Source organism: Rissa tridactyla, chromosome Z (assembly GCF_028500815.1).
Source record: "Rissa tridactyla isolate bRisTri1 chromosome Z, bRisTri1.patW.cur.20221130, whole genome shotgun sequence".
Taxonomy (NCBI): Eukaryota; Metazoa; Chordata; class Aves; order Charadriiformes; family Laridae; genus Rissa; species Rissa tridactyla.
This window is the reverse complement of record NC_071497.1, coordinates 14,643,240-14,668,234: the sequence shown is the minus strand read 5'-3', so window position 1 is coordinate 14,668,234 and position 24,995 is coordinate 14,643,240. Positions and strand designations below refer to the sequence as shown.

The following is a 24,995-nucleotide window of genomic DNA, read 5'->3' as shown; positions in this document are numbered from 1 at the left end:
ATGTGCTTTTACTTCAAGTATTTTGTTTATTGTGCAGGGCCAGAGCATCATTCCAATGCTGACAGGAGAAGTCATTCCTGTAATGGAACTCCTTTCATCTATGAAATCACACAGTGTTCCAGAAGAAATAGATGTAAGTTCTTGTGTTCTTTGCATTCTGAATATAAAAGGGGCTTTGGCACTCTGGTTCAGTACTCTCTTTGGCAGACAAAACCCCACAGTTGTCATAAATTCTTGTACGTTTCAGTTGTTTCACATCAAGTTCTCCTAAGTGATGTAGGGAATGGTTTAACATAACTGTTTTAGTTCAGTAAATACAACAGTACTAGTGGTGGTCCTTACGGTCAGCACTTAGCAAAACTGACTGTGTAGGATGATACTGATTTTAAGAGTGGAGTGGAAAGGCTATTTGATGCAAAACAACATGAATGGGGAGGTAAATGGTTTTAATGTTGATACCTGTTTCAGTGTGGTTTAGTCTTCTCATGGAAGAAGTAAAAGTGATCTCACATGCAGTAATTTAAAGTATTCTGGATGAGGTTATAGACGAAAAAATAGGAAGAATCTGACTTGTGACTGGTGAAGAACATTCAATAATGGAGTGACTTTCTAATTTTCAAAATGCTTTGGCTGAAGTCAGAAGGTCTTTTTAAGGTTGCACTTTTCGGGACAGTCTTACAACTTAGCTTAAATAGTCCCCAAACAGTTACCACCTATCATTAAAAGCAAAAATCAATTAATTGGAAGGTGTTCCAGATTCTTGTCTAACCTTTGTTTATATTTACTTGCATTTCAGATAAGTGACACAGTGCTAAATGATGATGACATTGGGGATAGTTGCCATGAAGGCTTTCTCCTCAAGTATGAATTTCAGTTTTGATTTATGCTGTGGTAAAATGTTTTAAACTTGTGTGTGCATAATATATCTATATCTCTGTAGGTGCATATGAACATGTATTAGATTAATTTTCTTTATAGGAGGGGGGAGCATGCCATGTATTTGGCTTTTTGAGATTTTTGTCTATAAAATGCTGTAGAAGTTGCTGTCTTTTTAGAAGAATGGCTCTGAGCTAATGGCTGCATCCCTACAGACTGTAGTGACAGTCATTTGCTTGATAATTCCTATCAAATACAATTTTTCTTTGATACTTATGTTTAATTTTATGAGGATGTAAGTTAAGTTTTTTACATTTTTATGACATACCAAAAACCTGGTTTTGGTTGTGTTTCCTGCATAAACCAAACTGGTTGTGTTTACTGCATAAACTATGAATAAGTCATTAATGGTATGGCATATAGAACGCCTATTATTAAATTGTGTATTTCTCTTTTCACCCTCCTGCTTTTAATGTGTAAGTGGAAGTAGTTGTACTTGAGAGCAACTTGGTCTCTTCCTGTGGAAAAGCATATTTGACAGGTTTTGATTGATGTTCTGTTACCTTTTGGGACATCCCTGGTGTAACTGCATTCATTTATGTGTTGCTTATCTATTGTGTTGCTATTATCTATGTGTTGCTATTATCTATGAAAGCACAGTGTCACATGTGCTTTCAGTACTACAGAAATTCATGTGTTAAATTAACTAATTCTTCACAATAACGTAGTATTTAGTTCCATAGAGTATTTGCAGAATAATTAAATGAATATCATTGAATGGATTATTGTGAACAACCGGAGCCATTGATGCTAAAATGATTAGCTATTCTCATATCAGATGGAGATTTATTGGGCGGGCAGGTAGTAGACTGTAGTGTGTCAGTTCTCTCATCTTGCTACTTGTTTTCCCTGGAAATTTTGTCCTGAAAAGAATAACTTGTCCATTCATGTGAAGGGCCCAGATGTCTGCTTTTCAGTTTATCTGCAAAGCTTATCAGGTCATCTAGGTTCAGATTTCAGGTCTTAGATACTGTGTTGTATGGATTTATACATGCCATTGAACAAAAATCGAATTAAAATAAGTAAATGGCCATATCAACAATAGCAGCGTCTAAAATAAGGAGTTACGCTTTCATAGTAACTTCTAAATGAAACTGAACATCTGTATCTGCGCCAAAGGAAGCATTTGTAAGTATTCAGACGGTCTTAAATTTAACTCCTCGAATATGATTGATAAAATAAATAGTAGCAGGTCCCCTCTAAAGTCCACCCGTAGCATTTCAGAGTCTGATGTAGCAATTACAGTCCTTATCAATTAGAGGTGTTTATTAGAACAGGTTAATCACATACAGTGCATCCTTCAGTAAGATAGCATAGATGTACTTTTGTATAGTTACAGATAATTAGAAAAAATTTATAATAGCATCTAGACTTTCTAGGGTATCTAGACTTTTTGAAGCTGTGGGCCAGGTGTTGGTTTGAGAAAGGGCAGGCGGAAAGGGAGGATAAGGATAAGAAACCTCAACAGAAGCTTCCTGAGGACAAGTTAAGAGTTGTCAAGGTTAGTCCAGGTATTTTTACTGCAGCCTCCAAACTTAAGATAAACTAAATCAAGTCTATGCTGCTGGCAGTTCACAAGATGAGATCACTCAGCTTCCAGCATGCCTGTGTGTATTCTGAGGGACTCAAGCTTGTGACGTGCTCTTGCTCGTGCAGTTACACAGAGTAGAACAGTTTACCTGCCAAGTCTCACAAAACTGTCTTCTGATCCACAGTTTCAGAAATTGAGGACAACCATGGAATAGATCTTATTTCAAATCCTTCATTATTAATATGTCTTCTGTTACTTTAGATAAATTATTTTATACAGATTCTGTAATGCTGTTAGATCATAGCAGTAGACAGTTTTTGTCTGAACTGGTGTTTGGAGGTTCTGAGTGACAGTCTTTTTATTCATCAAAATTAAAATGTAGATGCTGTCAAACTTTTGGATTTCAGCAGTAATCTACGCAGCTGTGTGGGGTCCTATGGGTATGGGCCTAAATTTTTACTAGGAGCACTTTATTCTTCTTGTGAAGATGATAATTTTTTTATTTGAAAAGTCTGATTAAATGTACTCACCTATGTTTGTTTTTATTTGCAGTGCAATTAGTTCACACCTGCAGACCTGTGGTTGTTCTGTAGTTGTAGGAAGCAGCGCAGAAAAAGTTAATAAGGTAATGCACTTTCTAATAAACCAAACTTAAATGCTGATTATTAGGAGTGTTAGTGTGTTACTTGGAATAAGTTTTATCTATAAACATACTTGAGGTTGAAGAAGGAAGGAATACTGCTGTCTGGTTTTCTTACTTCAGCTGATTGGTCTAGCAGTTGATAACTCTGCCTGAAAATTGCTGTTGTATTCTGACAACTATAAGAAAACCAGTGTATTTAATTTAATTGATACTGTATATAAACGAGTAGTAAATGAGTCTGAGCTTTTAAAATTAGGTGTGTTACCTAAACCATACAAATTGAAGAGGCCTGGACTGGCTTGACCAGTTCATCTGTGTCAATGGGTAATGTCTATGTACTCTTAAGAAATTACTGTCTGCATAATTACCCTTAAGCTGGGGAATAAATGTACTTCTGCATCATGAACTGCTTGTGTTTCATGGAACCTCGAACTGTTGAGTCTGTAATCACACACACATGTTGAAACAGGCAAGCTTACTAGGACCTTAAACCACTCCAGCAATTCCAGCATTTTTTTCTTCATAGCTGTGTTTGTGTTGACTCCATCTTCAGTCTCCTTAAAACTTAATCGTTAAATAAGTGTACAGTTTAACTGGTAGATCTTAAATTAGGTTTGACTTAGCTTTCCAGAAGAACCAGAAAGAGACAAAGTACAGATACAAATTCCTAAAACTGAGTCCTGCAACAACAAAACACTCAGTGTGTCATACTTGCTGGATCACATGAGTAGGGATGATGTTTAGGAGCTTTCAGGTCTAAAAACGATAAGCAGCATTAGCTGTACCTCTTAATGGGGAAGACTATGTACATTATTATGGTCTATTTGGGAGGAAAAAAGGTTTGGAAACTTGGAAACTGACGTTTCAGAACATGAAAGTAATTACATTTTTGTGGTAGACATATTTTTCCCATGCTATTACTGTTTTTAACTCTCTTGTAAGCTTGTTATGAAATACTTAATTTGAACCAATGTGAAACTATCACCTGCACTGCTTTTCCTCTGATATTTTGGTGTAAATGGATGCTTATTTTAAGCTTACCCAGTATGTGAAGGAGAAGTCAAATGAGGATGTTTTCCGTATTCAGAATTCTTGAAGTACTTTTTTTTTGTGTTCAGCCTCTTGATTATACCAAAATGTGAGTTTTGGATAAATTGAAAGCAATTCATGGAAGACATACACTTGTGTTTACTGTCTGTTGAAATATTTCTTCAAGCATATTTCTTTTTAGCATAGCCCCATGTATAAGCATTTTGTTCAGAAAGATTTCTCTTTGACTTGCATTTAATTAGGGTGTTACTCCATCCCTTCTAATAAAAATACTGAAGTTAATTTTCAGTTAGGATATTATAAATCATTAAGAAAATGTTGTTTTCTTTGTGAGAAAATGTATTTCACTAAATCAATTGCCTCTCTACATTCACGGCTGTGTTCTTTAATAAACCTCTATTTCAGAATATCCCTGCCACTGGGAATGAAAAGAACCGTTTCATAAAACTGTGTAGTCCTAGAGCCTTCAGGTATTAGATGGCACTGCACTTAATAAGTATACCAGTACTGCTGTGAGAGTAAGGTTCTGTGTAGTTACATAGCATGATAAGTTTCCGATTTACACTGGGGCCCCCGGGCCATTCAATAACAATAGTCCCATGTCCTGAGACCATAACAAAGGTCCTATAGTGGTACATGTGGAGAAGTAGTGTATTCAGTTAACTTCATTTTCTGATAGGGAATGGTTTTGTATATTTGGCTTTTCTGTCTGTTTATGTTTTCAATTGTGATGTACTAATTATTGAGCTCTGGTTTATTTTGTGAGACTGAAACCTTCCTTTGAGGAAAAACTCATTTTAATTCTCGAAGTTGATGCCCTTTTTGACATATGTATGTGTGTATCTGTGTATATTGCTTCAATGTAAAATAAAAATTAAGAACAGTGGTCCTGCTGAATATATTATATATTAATTGTAGACTAGACATATATTATGTATCTTGTAGGATGTAGGGCTCCTTGGTGCAGTGAAATGTGATACTCTTTAAAAAAATTCAAGGCACCTTTAGTAAACTTGTGTTTTGAAAGAAGCGGTTCCTGATGCTTTATAAAAAGGGAGGGGGCGGGGTTAGAAATGCATTGTTTCATGTGTACTGGCAGTGGTGGTAAAGCACCTCTGATCAAATGAACAGTAAATGCTGATACTCAAATTAAAAATAGTCATGAGCAACTGAGAAAATTCTCACATCTTAGCTCCAGTGTACTAACCACAGTTAATATTTATTATTTCAGGGATGCAAGATTTGCACATGATTAAGTTAGCATAATAGAGGAAATGTTAAGTACTTCAGTGGTTATAAAAAGCTTAAAGATTATAGTTCATAAAATAGTTAATTAAAAGGCTTTAAGGTCTAAATGTTTATAAGTATGTAAAATAATATATTGATAAGATAGATGCTGTAGGAAAAAAGCAGTCGTAGAAGAATGTGAGTCTCAAGGTACATCCAGGATAAATTTCGTAAATTCTACACAGGTTCTTATCAGCAGTGTGCTCTTTGTGTCACAGTGTAACTGTTCTGAAGTAATTGCTTTCTTTATGGCATAGTTTAACTTTCTTTAAAGTAAAAAAACCCACCTATTGCATCTTCCTGAAGCAGTGGAAAGCATTAGTTAGAAACTAGGTTGTCATTGTTTTAGGTACTGAATAAACACATAAACATAGACCCTTCTCAAACACCTCACAGACACAGGTAGGACGCCACAGATTAAGACTGAAAGATTAGCAGAATGGAATACATGTTTGTATTTGGAGATGATTTCATGTTGCAGCATGGGTGTTTGAAAACAGGTAATAAAGTACCTTTGTTGCTTTTAATGTAGAGTTTGAGGAAATTACTGAGGAAATAAGCATGAATACTTATTTAGGAAATTTACCGTGCCTGATGGGAGACATTAGCTTCTCTTTCCATATGGAATTAATAAAATAAGAGGCTTAAAAGACTAGGAAAGTAATCACAGTGACTTGCATTTATATAATAGTAAGAGGTAGCAGAAGGCCAAAGTGATGTGTTCTACGTAGTTGGCTAAAAACCAAACTTTGCCAAAAAGTGTTTGATTTTTTTTCTTCATCTGAGAAGAAGTTGGAGTGGTATGGCTTACAGCTTAATAATTTAAGCATATCACTATTCTGTGACCTTGGTAAAGTTTTGGCTTTTCTAATAAGCATGATGAACTTTTTTGTTTATCATTTGAAATGCCTAATACATTCTAGTCAGAAATTGCATTTGAAGATCAGTTCATTCCTTACATTTTCATGTTTTTCAAAACTGTTCTTTTTAATGCAGATTGTGCGAACATTGTGTCTATTTCTTACACCATCAGAGCGGAAGTGTTCCAGACTCTGTAGAAATGAGTCTTCTTTCAAATATGAGTCAGGACTTTTTGTTCAAGGCTTACTCAAAGTAAGTACGCTTAGGAAAGTTCTATTCTTCTGTAGTTTAAGAACATTCTTCAATGTATATGTGTGCATATGATATGCACATGCATACACACATTCATGTTCAAAGAAATATGTCATCTTCTCTTGATTCCTTTCTGGCGCTATAGCTTTTCTTGTAACTATTTGCATGTTAAAATTCCACGCCAGTCTTTACTCTGAAACATCTTTTCCTTGAGTATTGTTCAGAATTGTTCCTGTTCTTTGAGCTACAATAATAATACTCTTACCTATTTGGGGCTAGAATCTCAAAAGGCATTAAGTTTTTGTGTTGTACCACAACCAAAAAACAACAGTCCCTCAGTCCTACAGTTCCACATATTTTAAAAGGGCTGTAGCAGTGGGTGAAGATGAATAGAAAAATAACGCTTCTTGCTCTAGTGAGCAATGTAAACTTACCAGATAAATGTAGTACTGTAATGGTAATGGGCTCATGAACCGGATGATGCAATACTGTAATACACAGGTTACCTCAGTACCTGTTTTCACTGTTATATTAAGGGAACCATCCAGTACGAAGAACTTTTTAGTGGGCTACAGCTATCAGTTCTCTCAAACAAAACATGTCTAAACAAATGGGATTTAAAATTTAGCCACAATGCTTTAATATTGCTTTGTTCCAATATAGCTGTTGGGTTTTTTTAAAAAAAAAAAGTAACTAGAAGATTTTATTTTTTTCACTAAAACAGGATGCAACAGGAAGCTTTGTGTTGCCCTTCCGTCAAGTAATGTATGCCCCATATCCTACTACACATATAGATGTAGATGTCAATACAGTGAAGCAGATGCCTCCCTGTCATGAACACATCTATAACCAACGACGATATATGAGATCCGAGCTGACAGCATTTTGGAGAGCTAATTCAGATGAAGAAATGTCTCAAGATCGTATTATCCACACAGATGAGAGTTTCACACCTGATTTGTACGTACTCCTCTCTCATATCACTCAAAGTTACTTGACTTGGGACAAGACAGTAAAGTAGTATAAAGTGTACTTTCTAATGAAGTATATGATGTCTTTTTGCATTTAAGAAGCTCCTTCAGCTCTGGTAGTTGCATTTGCTTTGGAGGAATCTACCAGTTCTGTCAGTACTTTTGTTACATTAAATATTACTGAAATTAATTTTCAGTGATACTTATGGCCATGTTATGTCAATTTTGTTTGCCTGTTTTAAATAGGTGTATAAGAAAAGCTAAGTGTATTTGACAGTGCCCAATGGCTTTCCTGGGTTTAGTTCATTTCATCTGAAAGTTTTGCATTAAAATTCTGTATTGGCTTTAAAAATAGCAGGTTTATAATTCACTAAAATCTTGAATTCACTTTTAGTTTCTACCGAATTGTGAACAGTAATATTATTGCTGTCCACAACTGCTGAACAGTTAATGTCCCTTCATGGCATAACATCACATGTTTGTTTGCTTTCTTTTCTATAGAAATGTCTTTCAAGATATCCTGCATCGAGATACATTAGTAAAAGCCTTCCTGGATCAGGTAAATTGTTGCTTTCTCAGAAAGAACAGGAGCTGAAGTTCAGTATTTTGATAATTTCAACTGAGTAGATAATTTGTTGGCTTGGTAGGTCTTTTTGATACTAGTGCTGATTCTTCCCTGTGTAACTAGGGAGAAGAATGCCTGTGTAATTTGTAGTATTAATATAATACTGAAAATCCTTAGGCATGAAAAACAATGCACGTTTTCTGTTGTTGTGCAGCAGTGTCTACAGTATTGAGAAAGCTACCTGACTCTGCTTAATTACAGATCACTTTAAAAAGGAAAATAATACTTTATAAAAACAGAATTGTAAACCAGCTTAATTTATTGCATCTGAGCAGACAGAAGACTAAGAATGTTGAGCATATCTACAGATCTGCTGTTAACATGCCTTCTTTGCTGTAATTAAGGATATGTTACGTGTGCATGCAATGTTTCTTTATATTCCACATTATTAGAATTCTTCTTGAATTTCCATGTCTACCTAATTTTCTGGTATAATTTTTAACAGATCTTTCATCTGAAGCCTGGCTTGTCTCTAAGGAGTACTTTCCTTGCACAATTTCTGCTAGTCCTTCACAGAAAAGCCTTAACTTTAATAAAATACATAGAGGATGACACGTAAGTGAACACATAATAGAAAGCAGGCTTTCAGAAACTTCCTCTGTTCTTTTTTACAACACCCTTTTTTATTTTCTTGCAGGCAAAAAGGAAAAAAACCTTTTAAGTCTCTTCGTAGCTTAAAGATAGATCTTGACTTAACGGCAGAGGGCGATCTTAACATAATAATGGCTTTGGCTGAGAAGATTAAACCAGGTCTACATTCCTTTATCTTTGGGAGGCCATTCTACACTAGCGTACAAGAACGTGATATGCTCATGACGTTTTAAAGTTCTCCATTGCTAACGCGTAATATTGCAGTCTTGCATGGCATGAAAAGAAGTCTGTCAGTGTGACCACCACACTTGTGACAATCATTGACTTGACTGAGGATGGAGCATTGGGCGCACAGTAACACTATAGTCTGTCCAAAGCAGAAGGGGATTTTGTCAGGGGGGATATCAGCTTAGCTAGACAAGCATGATTTTAAGGAATCCATCTCTTCTGTGTGCTTTTTTTAACAGTAAATGTTACCAGAGGTTCCCTTGCCGTATAGGCTTAGTAGATATGTTTTGGCATATGATAAAGGGAAGCATTTTAATTTTCTTTTCCTAGAGACTTCTTTCAGGTATGTGTCAGTTTTTACCTGTTCTTCTGTGTCAGTATTTTTAGTGTTTCCACAGAAAACAATCCATACATCCTCTCTAATCATGGAGATTGCGAAATAGGGGCCTTCTGGGAGTTTCAAAGAATTCTTAGAAGTTTGTTCTTCTGTATGTGGTACAAATCTGAACCGTGTCTTCACGGAATCACGGAATCTTCAGAGTTGGAAGGGACCTCTAGAGATCATCTAGTCCACTCCCCTGCTAGAGCAGGATTGCCTAAACCTCTTCCCTCATCCCTTTTTAACACTACCTGCTCCTTTATTTAGAGCATTTACAGGTGTTTGGGATTTTTAATATACTACAAACTGCTACTCTTGTGTAAAAACTGTTGACTATTAGCAGCTTAAATAGCAGCACTCTTCACGTGGGAACTGGGTCATTGTTTCAGCAGCTTTGTGCATGTAAGCGCCAACCAGGGTACTCTGTCACAGATTGCTGGGCCATCCTGCAGTGAAGTGTTCAGTGATCCAGCATAATTGAGCTCTTTCAAAACACAAAACAGAAAACTTGTGTCATTCAGCAGCAGTTGTTAGTCTTCCTGTCTATAAACTGCTGCTGGTTTTCCCATTGTCAGTTAGAATAGGGTTCAGATTAAAGTATTAGACCTTCCCAAAGAACATGAAGGTGATAGCCAAGCTGAAAGATAAAACAGTAAATCCTTAATTCAGAGATGAGCACAACTATGAACTAATGTGATTAGCATTATACTGAGTGAATTCCAGTCAATAATCTTGCCAATCTTCTTAGTTCATTTTAGGACATCTGCAGCTTTGCTTTGCTTGAAAATAAAAACACATATTCTATTTGTATCCCTCAACCTCTCTTTCTCAGTAGCGTGTAGGGCAGTGTGGTTTCAAGTTAATCCAGACCCATTTTTTTGAGTTTCGACATGTGGTTGGTGTGTGTTACATTGAAGTCAATGGTATGTCTGTATTGCATGTTGTTGTATTTCTTCTGTTTTTGGACAAATACAGGAATATATTTGTGTCATGTTTTAGTGTACCCTCATAACTCAGTATTCATTGTGGAAGAGCTGCACTTGTGATTCAAAAAGCCATGGCTGCTTAAATTGTTTAAATTGTTTGTAACGCTCCTTGGCAAACAGGTTTCTGTTTTCAAGATAGCTTTTTAGTATCTCTTTCATACAGGGAATCATAAAAGTTAACAGAAGTTAGATTCACAGCTTTTCCTGGAATGTCCAATACTCAGATTCTAAAAGGAATAATGTCCTTTATTTAGATGTCCAGAATTCCCTTACATTTCCTGAAATACAAAGATTCACAATTAAACATTTAGAGCTTCAGAAAGATGTGGAATTGAGCCCCAGCTGCACACCATTTTGGTGAATGAACATCATCAGCATTACCTGGTTCAATAAGTAATTACATTTTGTGGAGCCTTTTTTTTTTGCTGTACATGTATGTAGGACTCTTGCAATAAGCTCAGCACTTCATCAAAAGAACTTGTCAGAATTTTGCTGACATAAGTTACTTGTGCTGAGATTCTGTTCGTCTTCCTCCCATTATTATTTCCTTCCACATTTTTAATCAATTGATCCATTAGAAAACAGCCTGATTGTGCTAAGTTTTTACTCTCGTGTCTGTAAGGTGGTGAAAAAACGTAATGAACACTGCTGAAACTTCTCATGTAGAAGTTGTGTTGAAGTCTGAAGAGCTTTAAATGTGCTGCTGAAATTAATCACTTCAGCTTGATAGGCATTGGATGCTTAACATTGACACTACTAAAAGTAAAGCTCTGTTTGTTTACTGAAGATGCTGTCACTTTTTGAAATTATTAAAAGCTGGAAACTTTCGCAGTTGCTACTTTTGTTGCACAGCTCTCACAAGTGCACTGTCAAAAGTGCAGAATGTAGAGTGAGGTAAGTTATTAAATGCATCTGCATGTTGTGTTGTAAATCTTGCTCAGGAAACAAAAGTATTATAATAAAATTCATGCACAATTTTTCAATATAATTGCTGATTTTTTCCATAGAGTTTCTCTTCTGTATCTGATAGAATCATTATCTTTTATGCTGTGAAATAAAGAAGAAACCTTATGCCTTCTTGTTAAATTAAAAATTTTGCTGAGATGGTGAATCATAGACTGTAATTGATAGAAAGCCATATGTTATTTAGTTCCTCCATTTCTGTTAAGGATTTGCTCATTTCAGACTGAGACTGGTGGGACTTGCTATGCCTCTGATGTGCTCAAATAAGAATTTAGCCTCTACTGTTAAAAAGTCCTAATTGCATATGTGAGAATTAAGAAATGTTTTAAGGAGTTCATTTATATCTAGCAGTCAGTGAATACCTTACTTCAGGATTTTAGTTCCTTACAGTTAAAAGAATAGAGCAAGTTTATTTCTTCCGGTTGGACGTGAAAGGGGAGTAGCGGTTTAGAGCATTTTTAGTAGCACGTTTTCCTTGATCTTGATTCCTGGTCTTTGCATATCTACAGAGGTAGCACAGAAAGACATCCATTGGAATGTCTTTCTTGTTGAGACCACAGAGGATATTCCCGGTCTATATATCAATGTCTTGTAATGTCAGTTTTATTCCAGAGCAAAATGCATCTTTTGGTAATATTCTTGTCCCTGAGCCATCAGTATGATACACCAGCAGTGTGCCAGGATGTCTGCACTCCATTCTCTACTGGGAAAAAGCATTCAAAAGATTTCACTTCCTATTCTCAGATCTATGAAGACAAAGGAAAGTGGTCGACAATATGAGGGCTATGTCATACAGGCATGTCGCTTTCCTCTATTGTCTACTCAGAGCCTACAAAGAATGTACTTTGTCCTCTCTTCAACAGTAAACAGTAAAGAGGCATAAACCATATCCATTAGTCTGCAGAGTAGGTTTTTGCACATCATGTGATTTACCTCTGTCCTGGCATAGAGCCACACGCTGTTATGCCTCCTACTTGGGCAACACACCAAGGAAACTCCATGGCAGCATGTCCGTGTTTACAAGGTTGTTTATGTGATACTTTGGTTAAAGGGCGTAATTATTTTGCTTCTCAAAGCCATACTGCTCATATGCATGTACAGAGGTTTCAAACACAGAAAACTTCAATTAAAGTTCAGAAGTATGTAAAAAGGACACAATCCTGCCGATAACCATCGAGTAATTCTGACTTCAGTTCCAACTAGAATAATAGAGCTACCCTGCAAGAACTTTTAACCTTTGAAAGAGAAATTTCCACTTAAACGCGTGGAATGGCAACAGGTAATTGCTCCCTTGTTTTAGATGTTTCTATCTTTATTGTCATGTAGGACCTGACATGACAGGAGGACCCTGACAACTGGAAAAGGGCCAAAAGACAATCTGGGCAACTGCAGGTTGACCAGTTTCACTCAGGCACCTGAGAAAATCATTGCAGCATGTGTCTTGCCACATGAGGGAGAGGAAGGTGATTGGGAGCTGTCACCATGGCTTGACCAAGAGTGAATAATGCTTCACCCACCTCATTACTTTCTGTGATTAAAAGACTGGATTTGTGGACAAGTGGAGAAGAGGGGATATCATTTACGTTGACTTCAGCAGGGCTTCCAGCACTCTCCCACAATGTCCTTGTAGCCAAGCTGGATGTTAGAGTCTAGGTGGGTGCCCCACCAGGGGTGAACATCTGGTTGGGTGGTGGGGCTTGGAGGTGATGGTCACTGGGGCTTATCTACCTGGAGGCTGGTGCCTTGTGGGGTCCCACAAGGTCTGCCCTGCAGCCTCTCCTGCTTAACATCTCTATCTGTGACCTGGGAAGGTGACCAAGGGCACCCTGTCAGGTTTGCAGGTGGCACCAAACTGGGGGGCACCAGTTGATATGCAAGAGGGCAGGGTGGCTGTCCAGAAGGACCTGGACCATCAGTGAGTCCAGAGGCAGCTCTGGGGAGAAAGTCCTGTGAGCTGGCAGGGCCAGAGAGACTGGAGAACCAGAGAAAAGCTGGGCAGGGCCAGGGCCCAGGGAGGAGGTGCCATCTCCCTCCTTGGAGGGTTTCCAGCCCCCCCAGGATAATGGCCTGAGCCCTGGGCAGGGGTCAGACTGGAGACCTTCTCAGGTCCCTGCCAGCCCAAAATGTCCTGTGGTGCTACGGTCCAGCAGGCAGGCTGCAGCCACTGGTGTCAAGAACCAGAGAAGAGCTGCGGTGGGCAGTGACCTCTGGAGGGTAGTGCGTCCAGCCCCCTGCTTGGACCAAGCCAGCTTCCATTGATGTTTTTCATGGCATTGTCTGGTCAGTTCTCCAATCGCACAGATAAAAAGCAGGGGCTGAATAAACTCCACTGTGAGAGCACAGGTGTGCAAGAGCTTAAAGGTGACGCTGGATTCACCATTGAAACAGTGGGTGCGCTAACGTGCGAAAGCCAGAAAGAAAAGTTTAGATGTCAGGAATATGTATCTAAAGCACATGTGTTAAAATTAATGGCAGCCTATCCTTAGGTACTTGAAACATGACTTTTTGTAGAAACATCTATCTGTAGCAAGGAAGCAAGGACTCTTAAGAGAGAGGAATGTAGACATATAAATGGTAATTAGGTAAAATTACTTAGGATATTTTTAGCTGAGTGTCAAAGTAAAAGCTTGATGCTGTGAAGCAGTGATATCTCAAAGGCGAATGTCTGAAGCTTCATCCCTAACCTCTATCTAACAATAAGCCAAAATGTTTGAAAATGTACAACAGCCAAAAGCTAATTTGTGAAACTTTTAAGTTCAGTGCCAGCTTCTCTCCCATTTAGAAAATTGTCTCATTATGGTACAACAGAGTGTCTTTTCCAGCTTCAGTGAAATATGACTAACAGTTGCCAGACTTTTGGTTTTCAGTGGAAGCAGCAATGTAAGAAATTACAGGTCAGGGAATACTGAAATTTAGTACTGCAGCATATACATACAGCAATTCAATATTTCTGCCAAAACGTTCAGTGGCGTAGCTGACTGATGGAACTGCAGTTTCAGCCTTCCACATTCGTCCACAGGGATGCGAAGCATTTGTCCTTGCTGAGATTTCTGCCTGTCTCAGGCTGCCTCTTCACTGGAGATTGCTCCTGCATCACCTTGTCTCCTGCTGACGTCCCCTTCCCTATCTCTATGACAGCAGTATTTGGAAATAACTTCTGATAACCCAGATTCTGGAGGAGGGACCTTCCAGCATTTGGGTTGGGTTTTTTTAGTAGCCAAGGGCAGCTTCACAGACAAACCACACAGAGTACTAAGGACCTGGACAATAAGTAATGACTAATTAACTTCATACCAGTTTTTGGCAGAGAATTGGGCACTGGCAGGCTGAGGAATGTTTTGGGTTCAGTCTGGTTTTAGCGTTGCTACTGCCAAGGTCTGACACTTCCCCTTCAGGCTGGAGACTGGAGAGGTAGCTGATGCAAACTGATTAACGTGTTTGTTGATTAATGACCACACTAGAAGGAAATGGGTGGGACGGCAAAATTATCAGTGATCTAGGCAATTAGATATACCAGCCTGTAATTACATAACAATGCAGAGTACCAGGCTTGACTATGAAACTGTTAATTATAAGTTTGAAGTCCAGTGAAACACACAGACGCGTAATCACAATCAAGTTACAAATCTGTTAGTGTGGCGGTGCAAGTCAATTTCCTCCTACACCAAATCTGATGGACACAGACCCGATGGTGGGTTGTCCAAGGAGTGTCCCTCTGGCATCCCAGTGTTCTGGGGTACGCAGGTCAGCATTGCTGCTGTCTGCAGCCCTCCGTGCTCCTGCTGCTGGAGGATCCATCTTCCTTTTTTCTCTGCCTGATTTCAGACCTTACTCCCTCCTTATTTTTTCTTATTTTAAGCTGACTTTTTTGCCATCCTTGCATCTTCCTCCCCCCACTGAGTTCCTCTGAACACCCCACACCTAATTGCTTTTTACCAGTGGTCCTAGTTTTGCTACATCTGCACCCAAATTTGGTATTTCTGATACTGTGACTTGGGCAATATTTGGCATATGTGGCTTTACCAATAGCAATGCTCGGTGTTGGTGGCTTTGCACCCCAAAGTTCCCCTACCATTATTCACTTCAGCCTGGCTGGACTTACTCAATTCCTAGTCGTAATTACTTTACTTCAGCCTCCATTCCCCTGCCTGGCTCCTATTAAGCACGAGCAGGTTCTTGCCATGTGCACCAGCTGTTTACATACCAAGGCAGCAGAATAACTCGTTTTCACACTTCTGTGGCAGGCTGTCGCAGGTTCCGCATAGGACCTTGGCTGCCGTGGGGCCACGCGCCCCACTGGAGCTCTGGTTTGCTGATGTCAAGGTGGTTGTGAGCTCCAGAATGTGCAGGAAGCCAACTGAATGAAGCTGTGAGGCACCTTTTGGTGCCAGGACCTCCAGGATGGGGAAACAGAGAGGCTCCTTATAGGGTAGAGGAGCATGGGGTGGTAGAACAGCACCTCACAGAACAAGCTGGTGGTTATGGTTCGGGGATCCACGATGCTAGCATGTCTTGACTGCAGCACACTCACGTGTGTTGGTTTTCCTCTGACTCCCTCAAATGAAGTTGCTCTTTGATGCCAGCTGGTTGTTCCCGTGGTGGATCTGTAAAATGTGAATTGTACTTCAGAGCCTTTCACTGTCCCTCAAGTTCTCCACAAAAAGGCAGCTATATTTCTGGATGTTTTTTAGGATAGTTGCAGCCCGCATGACTGTAGCATCTGGCTGTAATACATGTATTACCGATGTATTACCGATGTATTACAGATGTATTACAGATGTATTACAAATGTAAATTGCAGGCAAAATTTTCACATAGATGTATAAAAATATGATGTAAACTATGAAGATGTGACATAAATATAATGAAGCATTCCAGTCACCTTTCTGATAATGCATTTAAGAAAAGAAATGAACAAAAAAAAATCCAAATTGTAGCTAATAGACTCTGTTAACTTTCAGTGTCTCTTTTCAAACTAATCATCCAGTTTTCGTTCCCATCTACGCATATTTCAATAGATTTCTTTGTCCGTTTGTGAACAAACCAACCAGTCTGTCACGTGTGAAAAGAAATGTCTGTTTGTTTGACTGGTCTTAAGGATGTGGTGACAACATAATGTCTTTAATTAGTTCTGGAGAAGTGCCAGCTTGTTAATGTGTTTATTACAGAAAAAAACGCAGCCAAGTCTATAGGACTAGCTTTACACGTTAGTGTGAGAGCATATCTAGTCTTTTATTTATGGATTTTTGTTAATCAAGAGTGTGTACACATAAAAAATTGTGCAGTGCTTTGAGTGGATGGTTGTGTTGGTGGAGGCTGTCTTAAATGTTCCTGCATTTTATGTGGCTTTGTTATGCTTTCTCTGCTGACAATTTTATTTGAGAGTGCCATTTCAGAAACTGAATACCAGAGGTGCCTTTCATTTTGCTCAAAACTTTTGTTTTTTAGTCCCCTTGTTTTTGTTAAATTTCTGATGCTTAGTAATGGCACCTATTACAAAACCAATGCACTGGGACAGACGCCAAAAGGTATGTGTGTTGGATTAAGCACGACCCTTCTACAAAGGATAATATTTGGAAGTTGCAGCAATTTTTGCAGCTAGCCTTGGGCAGCCAAGAGCTACCAGAGTGATGCTGAAGCCACGGGCTGTAATCAGAGAGAAACCTGATAGCAGTGTTTTTGAAACAGAGCTTCAGCCCTGTTTCTGAAAGCTGCAGGCTGGTCCCCGTCTGTGCGAGGAGGCAGGTGGTCCAGCTGGTCTCGGCCGTTTGCTGAGCTTCCCGCACCTGCTTGGTTCCAGGCAAGGCTATGAAATAAGCTTTAAAAAAAACAATAAAATGCTGGCGCCTGGCACAGAAGGAGAGAGATTAAATTATTTTGCAGGAGACTGAAGAAAGATCCCAAGAGGCAAGAGTCTGGTGCTCTGAGCCCCAGCGCAAATGTGGCTTATCCGAGGAAGAAGAGCAGGATGGGAACCCAGATCACCTCCCACCAGCCTCTGTTACTCCAGTTCTGCCTTTTGGCTCCACACCTCACTGAGGGACAGAGAGATTTTCCTATGGAAGGGGAAATCTCCCCATGGCCTTACAACAGTTTAAATGGAGAAGAATTAAGTATTTTTCACTTGAGGCCATTTGTGTCAAGTCCAAAGAGCCTGATTGTGCAGAGACTGAAAACACTTTTGCATTCAAATCCAAACAGGGCTACTTCTTTCCTGAAACACAAGCCAGTGTTATTCTGCTGTCCAATGAAAGATCGATTCTTCAGGCTATGAAAAGGAGGCTTTTAGATAACTTGGGTGCCAGGGGTCACAACGCCATCCTCTGCCTCGCTCCGTGCACACAGACCTCCTGTCTGTCTGCAGGCAGCTGCTGGGAACAGCCTTGCTGCAGTCGGTGGAGCCTGTGACCGAACCAATCGAGGAGCAGACGGTGGGATTTCAAATGCTCTCTGTTTGCAAAGAGAATTCACAGAATATTTTGAGGAAGAAGCTGGGAAGAACAGCACAATGACGCAGCAAAAGCAAACTGCATGGTTATGGCTGGGCTGAAAGGGCAGCATTTACTCCAGCGCGAACAAAGGATTTGGGTGGAAGGAGGAGGACTTGGAGTGGTTAGGCATGAAATTCTTTCTAAGTGGGAAGGTGAAAAAAAAGACCTATCCATGGAGGTCAGGGAAACTGAGCCAAAGCCTTCTTGGAAGGGGAGGACCAAGACGGAAAAGGATGCTGGGGATGCGGAGCAGAGGGAAACCATCCGTGGTGTGCTGGGAGCCCGGTGGTCAAAAGATGCAAAGGGAGACTAAGAATGTCAAAGCTGTGCATGATAACCGTAACACTGAGATGAAAACCAGCGGATGCATTCACAGCACACAGAACAACACTAGTGGGTGTGTGGCTACTCCAGTGCAATCTTACATCCTGTTGGCGTTTGGTGAAATGCTGTGGGAGTCATTTCACAGAGCAAAATAATTGGTGCTGAGGACCTGAAGTCCACACTGTACGTGTTTCACCAGTTTCACTTCAGATGAGCTTTAGTTCCACCCCATACATTGACTGCTCACTAGCTGCTGGAGTGCCTCTTCCCATCCAGTTTAATGGGATGAAATCCATTTTATGCAGTTCATTAGGTGACACAAACTACAGTAAGGAGGGATGGATGATCAGGTGAATGATTTCAGGAGAGCTTTCCTGCTGTGAACTGAAACAGTGCTGTAGATGTACCCTCTGATCACAAGTAACGGGTACAGGGGTGCAAGTGAAACTAAAAGGGAAGAGGGATACCGGAAAGGGGAAAATGGAAAAGAAAAAGGGGAAAAGGAAAGGAAATTATCCAGGAAGCTCCAAAAGAAGAGGAGAAAGGAGTATCAACAGGCCTTTATGTTCAAAGGTAGCATGGCATGGGGCAGAAATTAATCTGTTTTGAGATCTCTGCCTCTAGTTAGAAAAATGTTCTGGTTTTGCAATGAATGTATTTGGATTTTCAGCGTTAAAAAAAAATCTGAGTGGTGGAATAGATATTCAAATGATGGTATTTATGTGCCTCTGTTTTCTTCCTCACATCTGGTTTGGATTACCATGCTTTTCTTTCTCGTGGTAGACGATTGTTGAAATGCAGTTATCCAATTCCTTCCTCCTTTCTGCTCCCTCCCAGATAATCACTGAATGCAGGGAACATTTTTATTTCTGGCAGAAAATTCATGCAGCATGCATCAAAAAAAAGCAGGCAGAAACATGCCTGACCAAATATTTCTGTATGTGCTTTATTATGAGAAGAATTTTTTAAACTATTGTAATATATCTAAATGCTTGTAAAGACCAATGGCTTGATCAGAGGCTATTGAAGTAGACTGAAAAACATCTATTGATACGAGCCATGGGATGAGGTCGTGGAAAAACTTAGTATGTTTTAAGTTTTTCACAATTTGTTTGGAACAGTCTACAGAAAGGAACTCATTACTATGTTCACTGCTGTAGGTTCCTGCATTTCCAATGCAGCCTGATTTAATTCCACTTCCACTTTAGTATTACAGGGTTCCTCTCTAAGGGCTTTATGTGCTGCAGCATCTCCAGTTTTCAGAAGTTTGGCTTCTCATTAGAAAACTTCAGTACAGAGGAGCAAGGCATCTTGGAGCCATCTCACACTTGCTTGTGGGCAGAAATTGTGGAATGCTGACTATTCTGCATGTCAACTCTCGCCAATGGCTGGAGAAAAATAAAGCCACTATTAAAACCAGCATTGTTATTTTTTTCCAACAAGAGCAAGATCCATCTGGTTCTTACACTGTCTGAGACCATGTCTATAAGGTTAAGCAGCGCAGACTCCACTGACTTAAGGACAGACTTCAGAACAAGGATATTTTTAGCGTTTCATGTTCAAAATCTGCTTGGCTCAGGGCAGGGGGGAAGCTGTAGGTGAGGGCAGGAAAGAGAACCAAGGGCAAGATCTACGTGTTTCCATGATTCCTGAGCCAGGAGAGCGCTAATGCCACCCACCACAAGATGGAAGGACTTTGTGTACATTGTGGCAGCATCTCAGGGTCTCAGCTTGGTGTGCTGAGCATATCTGAAAAAAACAGCTCTGGTGACTGTACCGTCACCTAGATGGTGTGGGTTTTAGACAGCTTTTTGATGCTCTGGGTTGTTACCTTTACTTTTCTTATTAAGAGATTGCAGCGATGAGTACAAATGACTCTACAGGCAGGCAGCTGCAGAGATAAAAGGTGATGAGGTTTATACGTCATTAATCAGTGTTAAGTGATTGTGGTGAGCCACTTGAAGGTGGTCCAGAACAGGAATTCTATGCTATGTTTTAATAATTTAATTTGCTTTAATAAGTGATTTCTCTGAAGGAGACATTTCATTTGCTGTCAAGTTTTCTTGGGAGTGTATGGTAACTGCTCCTAATAGTGTTCTGGGTTAAAGGGTCACCAACAAAGTTGTTAAACAGCACTGGTCCCAGTACTGAACCCTGAGGAATGCCACTTGTCACTGGTTTCCACATGGACATTGAGCCATTGACCACAACTCTCTGAGTGCGCGCATCCAGCCAATTCCTTATGCACCGAGTGGTCCATCCATCCAATCCATGTCTCTCCAATTTGGAGACCAGGATGTCACATGGAACAGTGTCAAACACTTTGCACAAGCCCAGATAGATGGTATCTGTTGCTCTCCCCTTACCCACTATTGCTGTAACCCCATCACAGAAGGCCACCAAATTTGTCAGGCACAATTTGCCCTTAGTGAAGCCATGTTGGCTGTCACCAATCACCTCCATATTTTTCATGTGCTTTCACAGAGTTTTCAGAAGGATCTGCTGCATGATCTTGCTGGGCACAGAGGTGAGACTGACTGGCCTGTAGTTCTCTGTGTCTTCCTTTTCCCCCTTTTTAATAATGGGGGTTATGTTTCCCCTTTTCAAGTCAGTGGGAACTTCACCAGGCTGCCACAACTTCTCAAATGTGATGGACAGTAGGCCTCCTGATGTTTTTGCCTGACTACTTCTTTGTTGGGATACATCACTCCTGAGCTTGGAGGAGGTGATCCTTGTATATTAACCAGCTTTCATGGGCCCCTCTTTCCTCCAGGGCTTTTATCCCATGGTACTCTGCCAAGCACATCCCTGAGGTGGACAAAATCTGCTCTCCTGAAGTCCAGGGTAGCGAGCTTGCTGTGCGCCCTCCTCCCTACCCTAAGGATCTTAAAGTCCACAATCTCCATCCAAGGCTGCCCATTCCCCACCGGACATTCCTTGGTGGTGAGAACAAGGTCCAGCATGGCACCTCTCCTCACTCGTGCGTGTATCACTTGGGGATAGCCCATTCCAGGGACCTTCTGGATTGCTTATGCCCTGCTGCGTTGTCCCTCCAGCAGATATCAGGGTGGTTGTAGCCCATCATGAGGACCAGGGCTTGTGAATGCAAGGCTGCTCCTATCTGTCTATAAAGGCCCTCATCGGCTTGGTCTTCTTGGTCAGGTGGCCTATAGCAGACCCCCCACTATAATGTCACCTGTCCCTGCCCTCCCTTTAATCATGACCTGTAAGCTCTCAGTCAGCTCCTCATCCATCCCTGACTCATGAGCTCTCGGTCAGCTCCTCATCCATTCCCAGGTGGAGCTCCATGCACTCCAGCTGGTCATTGACATAGAGGGAGACATCCCCTCCTCATCTCCCCTGCCTGTCCTTCCTTAAAGAGCCTGTATCCTTCCATTCCAACTCCAGCCATAGGAGCCATCCCACCACAACTCCATGATGCCAGTAATATCATAGCCCTGCAGGTGTGTGCACATCTCTAACTCCTCTTATTTATTCCCCATGCTGCGTGTGTTTGCATAGAGGCATTTAAGTTGTGCCCCCAGTGAAGCTCACTTATTGGCTGGAGTGGCTGGCATTCCTTTGTGCTGCTCTCCAGGTGCTCTGCTGCTGATCTGTGGCCTTTCTCCAGGCTCTGGGCATCTATTACTGGCACTAGCATCATACTGGTAGGAGTGGGATGGATTGAGGTTCCCCTACCCCAACAACTTCAGTTAAAGCCCTTTTCACCAGCTTGGCAAGCCTCTGATCCAAGATACTCTTCCCCTCTCTGGCCCCATCAGGCCCCAGTAGACCATGTTTCTCAAAGCAAGTCCCATGGTCTATGTAGCAAAACCCCCGGCTGTAGCCATTTGTTGATTTGCCAGATTTGACTGGCCCTATAAACCCAGATTTGATTGGCCCTATAAACTCCCTTCCCTTTGACGGGGAAGACTGATGAAAAAACTATGATGTAATACAACAGTGAATTCCAATATTATCAGACTAGGATTCATACCTCTTCTGTGTCTTTACTTTGGAGGTACCTGTAAAGAGTGTTTTGTCATGAGCAAGCTCACCTCAAGGTCCTCATTAGGCAATGAAGACCTCACTGAATTCACGATTTGATTGGATTTAAAAAACACATCTCTTTGGACCCCAGATTCAGAGAGGCTCAGGGGACCATGCATGAATCTGAAAATCATGATGGAACTTGGTGAGCAAAAACAGTGCTCCTGTACTGACTTCCTTGAAGCTAAAACTGTGAGATTGTAATCCCTGATGACAGGAACATCTTGCATCAGTTTAGTAAAAAATGGCAATACAAGTATTAAAGTGGCAATACAAATGATTAAAAAAGCAGATGGAATTTATACATAAGGAGACTTTGGGGCTGACACTGATGTTTTTTCTCTTCAGTTCCAAATCTTTTTTCTAGAATATAAAGTCTCTGACTCACAAGCCACCAAGGGTTTCCAGTACCAGAAGGGTCCGCCTTTTTTGTTCCATGTGCCTATGGATGGAAGGAATTAAAGCATTACCTTACCACGTTCTCTATCTTACTGCGCATGTACTGTGCGGTCAGCAAGGACAGAGCAGTGTTGATGGAGCTTTCAGTTAAGGTGCAAAATGGCACTGGGAACTGCAACTTGAGTTTTATTCTTCACTTTCCTTTTATGTTCAGTGTGATTTGAAGTCCTTCCCATTAGACTGATGTAAAAGGTTGCTTGGCCATCTGGATATGGATAACCAGTGATTTTTTATGTAGTCTAGGAGTGCATTTACACAAAGTTTGGTAATTTAATCGCCCTGAAACCAAATTAAAGTGTCTGGACAGGGCTTCACACTCAGGTCTGTACAACACCACTGGAGTTACACCAAGATTTCTGCATGCAGGTAGGGCCCATTTATGCACATTTTATTTCATTTATTCAAACCCCTCTGCTTTTCCTTAGAAAATTATATTTCCTAGGCAAATCGTACCACTGCAGATAATCCACAGGGATATCTAGCCTAGCTCTGTATTTTGAAATGCATTCCCCACTCCTTTTCATTAGTCCTTTTCACCATCTGGAATGCACAGTCTTACCTTGTGATGGATTAGCCCACATTTCCATATCTCAGAGAGATGAAGAGGAGTGCTGCTACCTGCTTTTTAATGAATAAGTACATCATATTTTACCTATGGTCATGAAATTGGTGCACTGAGAGATGGGACTATTATTAAAGCTAGTAACTTAATTAAAAAAAGGAAGTCATGTGCTCTAAGATGAGATTTTAGACTACGAATACTGCCTCTATTATTAAGTCAGTCCTTGATGTTGTCTGAAGGAGACAGTCACCTTGGAAAATGTAAGCCTTGAAGCCTTGTGGTTTAACTGTGTTTTGGAGCTGTATTTACCTGATTCCTTTAGTTTACGAAGGAGTACCTTGCTTAGTTTTGAAGGCAGTACTGGGCCCCTGCCTTTCCTTAAACTGCTGTGGTAGGAATAACTTTGCAAAACTTGTAGGACCCAGGTGATATTACTGCATGTGCAATGAAGAGTTATTGTGCTCTTCTGGATGTCCCCATAGATCCAATGCAGCGAAACAGCGCAGACAGCAAAGAGTGATTCTGCCCTGCTAGCCTGTGCAGGTAAGGTTAGCCAACATATCCCTGCGGAAAGCTGAAATGCACTGAGGCTGCAGCCTTCAGGGTGAAAGAGAGAACCAGGTGACAGGTAAAGAATGAAGTTTAATACTTCCTGCTCCCACTGCATTATGCAGGGGTCTGAGCCCTTCTTGGGGGCATCAGTCCGCTTGTCTTGGTGCCTGCTGTTCCATCTCTTTCACTGAACCGGCACTTTGTCCATGCTTTGGCCTGTAAGGCAACCTTCCTTGTATGGAAGATGGTAGTGTTGTCTTCAGATAAAAGAGCGAATTAAGAGTATAATAACTTATTTTTTTTAAAGGGAAACACATGACAGTATGCTCCATGGCCTGTCTTACCATAAAAGTCTGAAATCAAATTTAAACTATTTACTGTTCTGAATTTGTTAGGCCCTCAGAGAATAACTTCCAAGAGTACATTTTATTTAGATATGTTTTACAAGACATAAACACCAGAAATGTCTTTCCAAGGATTGTCTTTGTAATTTATAGCATTGATCAAAATAACAGAATTTAATCATCTATTCTACCAGCTGATGCTACTGCACTCAGCACATAAACTAATTATATGGCGCAAAGAGCTTCTCCTAACCTTCCCTCTCCCAGTTGTCAGACTGGAAAATAGGCTTTAATAACTCATCTGGGAGTTCAGTCTGGGAAGAAACAGACCTGAATATCCAAGCGCCCTTGCCACCCACTTCTCTTTTGTATCAAGGCTTCTCAAAGTTGACTGCCTCTTCTGCTGATAAAATAACCCAGATCCAAAACAATTAGAGCCTTGAAAGCTTTGAATTTTCCCCAGAGACTTCCAGGCAGCCAGTGCAGCTGTCCAAGCAGCAACGTAATGCTCTCCTGTCTTAAAGTCCCACTTAGTAAGTGGGCTGCCAGGTGCCATATTAGCTCTGGCGTCTGAATGGTGTCATTGAATAAAAGGAGAGACTAGGACAGGGAATAGGCCAGCCTGAATCTGAAACAATATTAATTCACAGCTTTTCCAGTTGCATATACATTTTTCTGGAAAGTGCTAGACTGCTATGACAACACTCAACAGGTAAGATTAAGGGCCAAGCAAAAACATTTACCATTGTGTATGTGGGTCTTTTAAAGTGTATGTTCATACCCAAACTGTTCTGATGGGTCATTTATACAGATATATCCAAAGGATGCCATGAACTTTTCTGCACCCCATATATGTTTTCAAGTGTTTACCAACAAAGCACAGCAGACATTGGTTCACGGTGGACCTCCC

General features: G+C 40.4%; 1 protein-coding gene across 7 annotated transcripts in view; it reads left to right on the top strand.

The window, feature by feature from the left end:
• The window catches only part of C9orf72 (C9orf72-SMCR8 complex subunit), an 81,028-nt gene that overhangs the window by 6,380 nt on the left and 49,653 nt on the right, over positions 1–24,995 (top strand). For 4 of the 7 annotated variants that reach the window (XM_054184900.1, XM_054184896.1, XM_054184893.1 and 1 more), the window contains 8 exons: positions 38–133; positions 797–861; positions 3,020–3,092; positions 6,444–6,560; positions 7,285–7,520; positions 8,033–8,090; positions 8,602–8,711; positions 8,794–11,167. In XM_054184900.1, coding sequence (XP_054040875.1) covers positions 38–133; positions 797–861; positions 3,020–3,092; positions 6,444–6,560; positions 7,285–7,520; positions 8,033–8,090; positions 8,602–8,711; positions 8,794–8,980 — 942 coding nt within the window. In that variant the 3' untranslated portion in view covers positions 8,981–11,167. Of the gene's footprint in view, positions 1–37; positions 134–796; positions 862–3,019; positions 3,093–6,443; positions 6,561–7,284; positions 7,521–8,032; positions 8,091–8,601; positions 8,712–8,793; positions 11,168–12,629; positions 20,524–24,995 lie in introns of those variants that run through there. The other 3 variants (XM_054184898.1, XM_054184897.1, XM_054184899.1) reach the window with 2 other exon arrangements.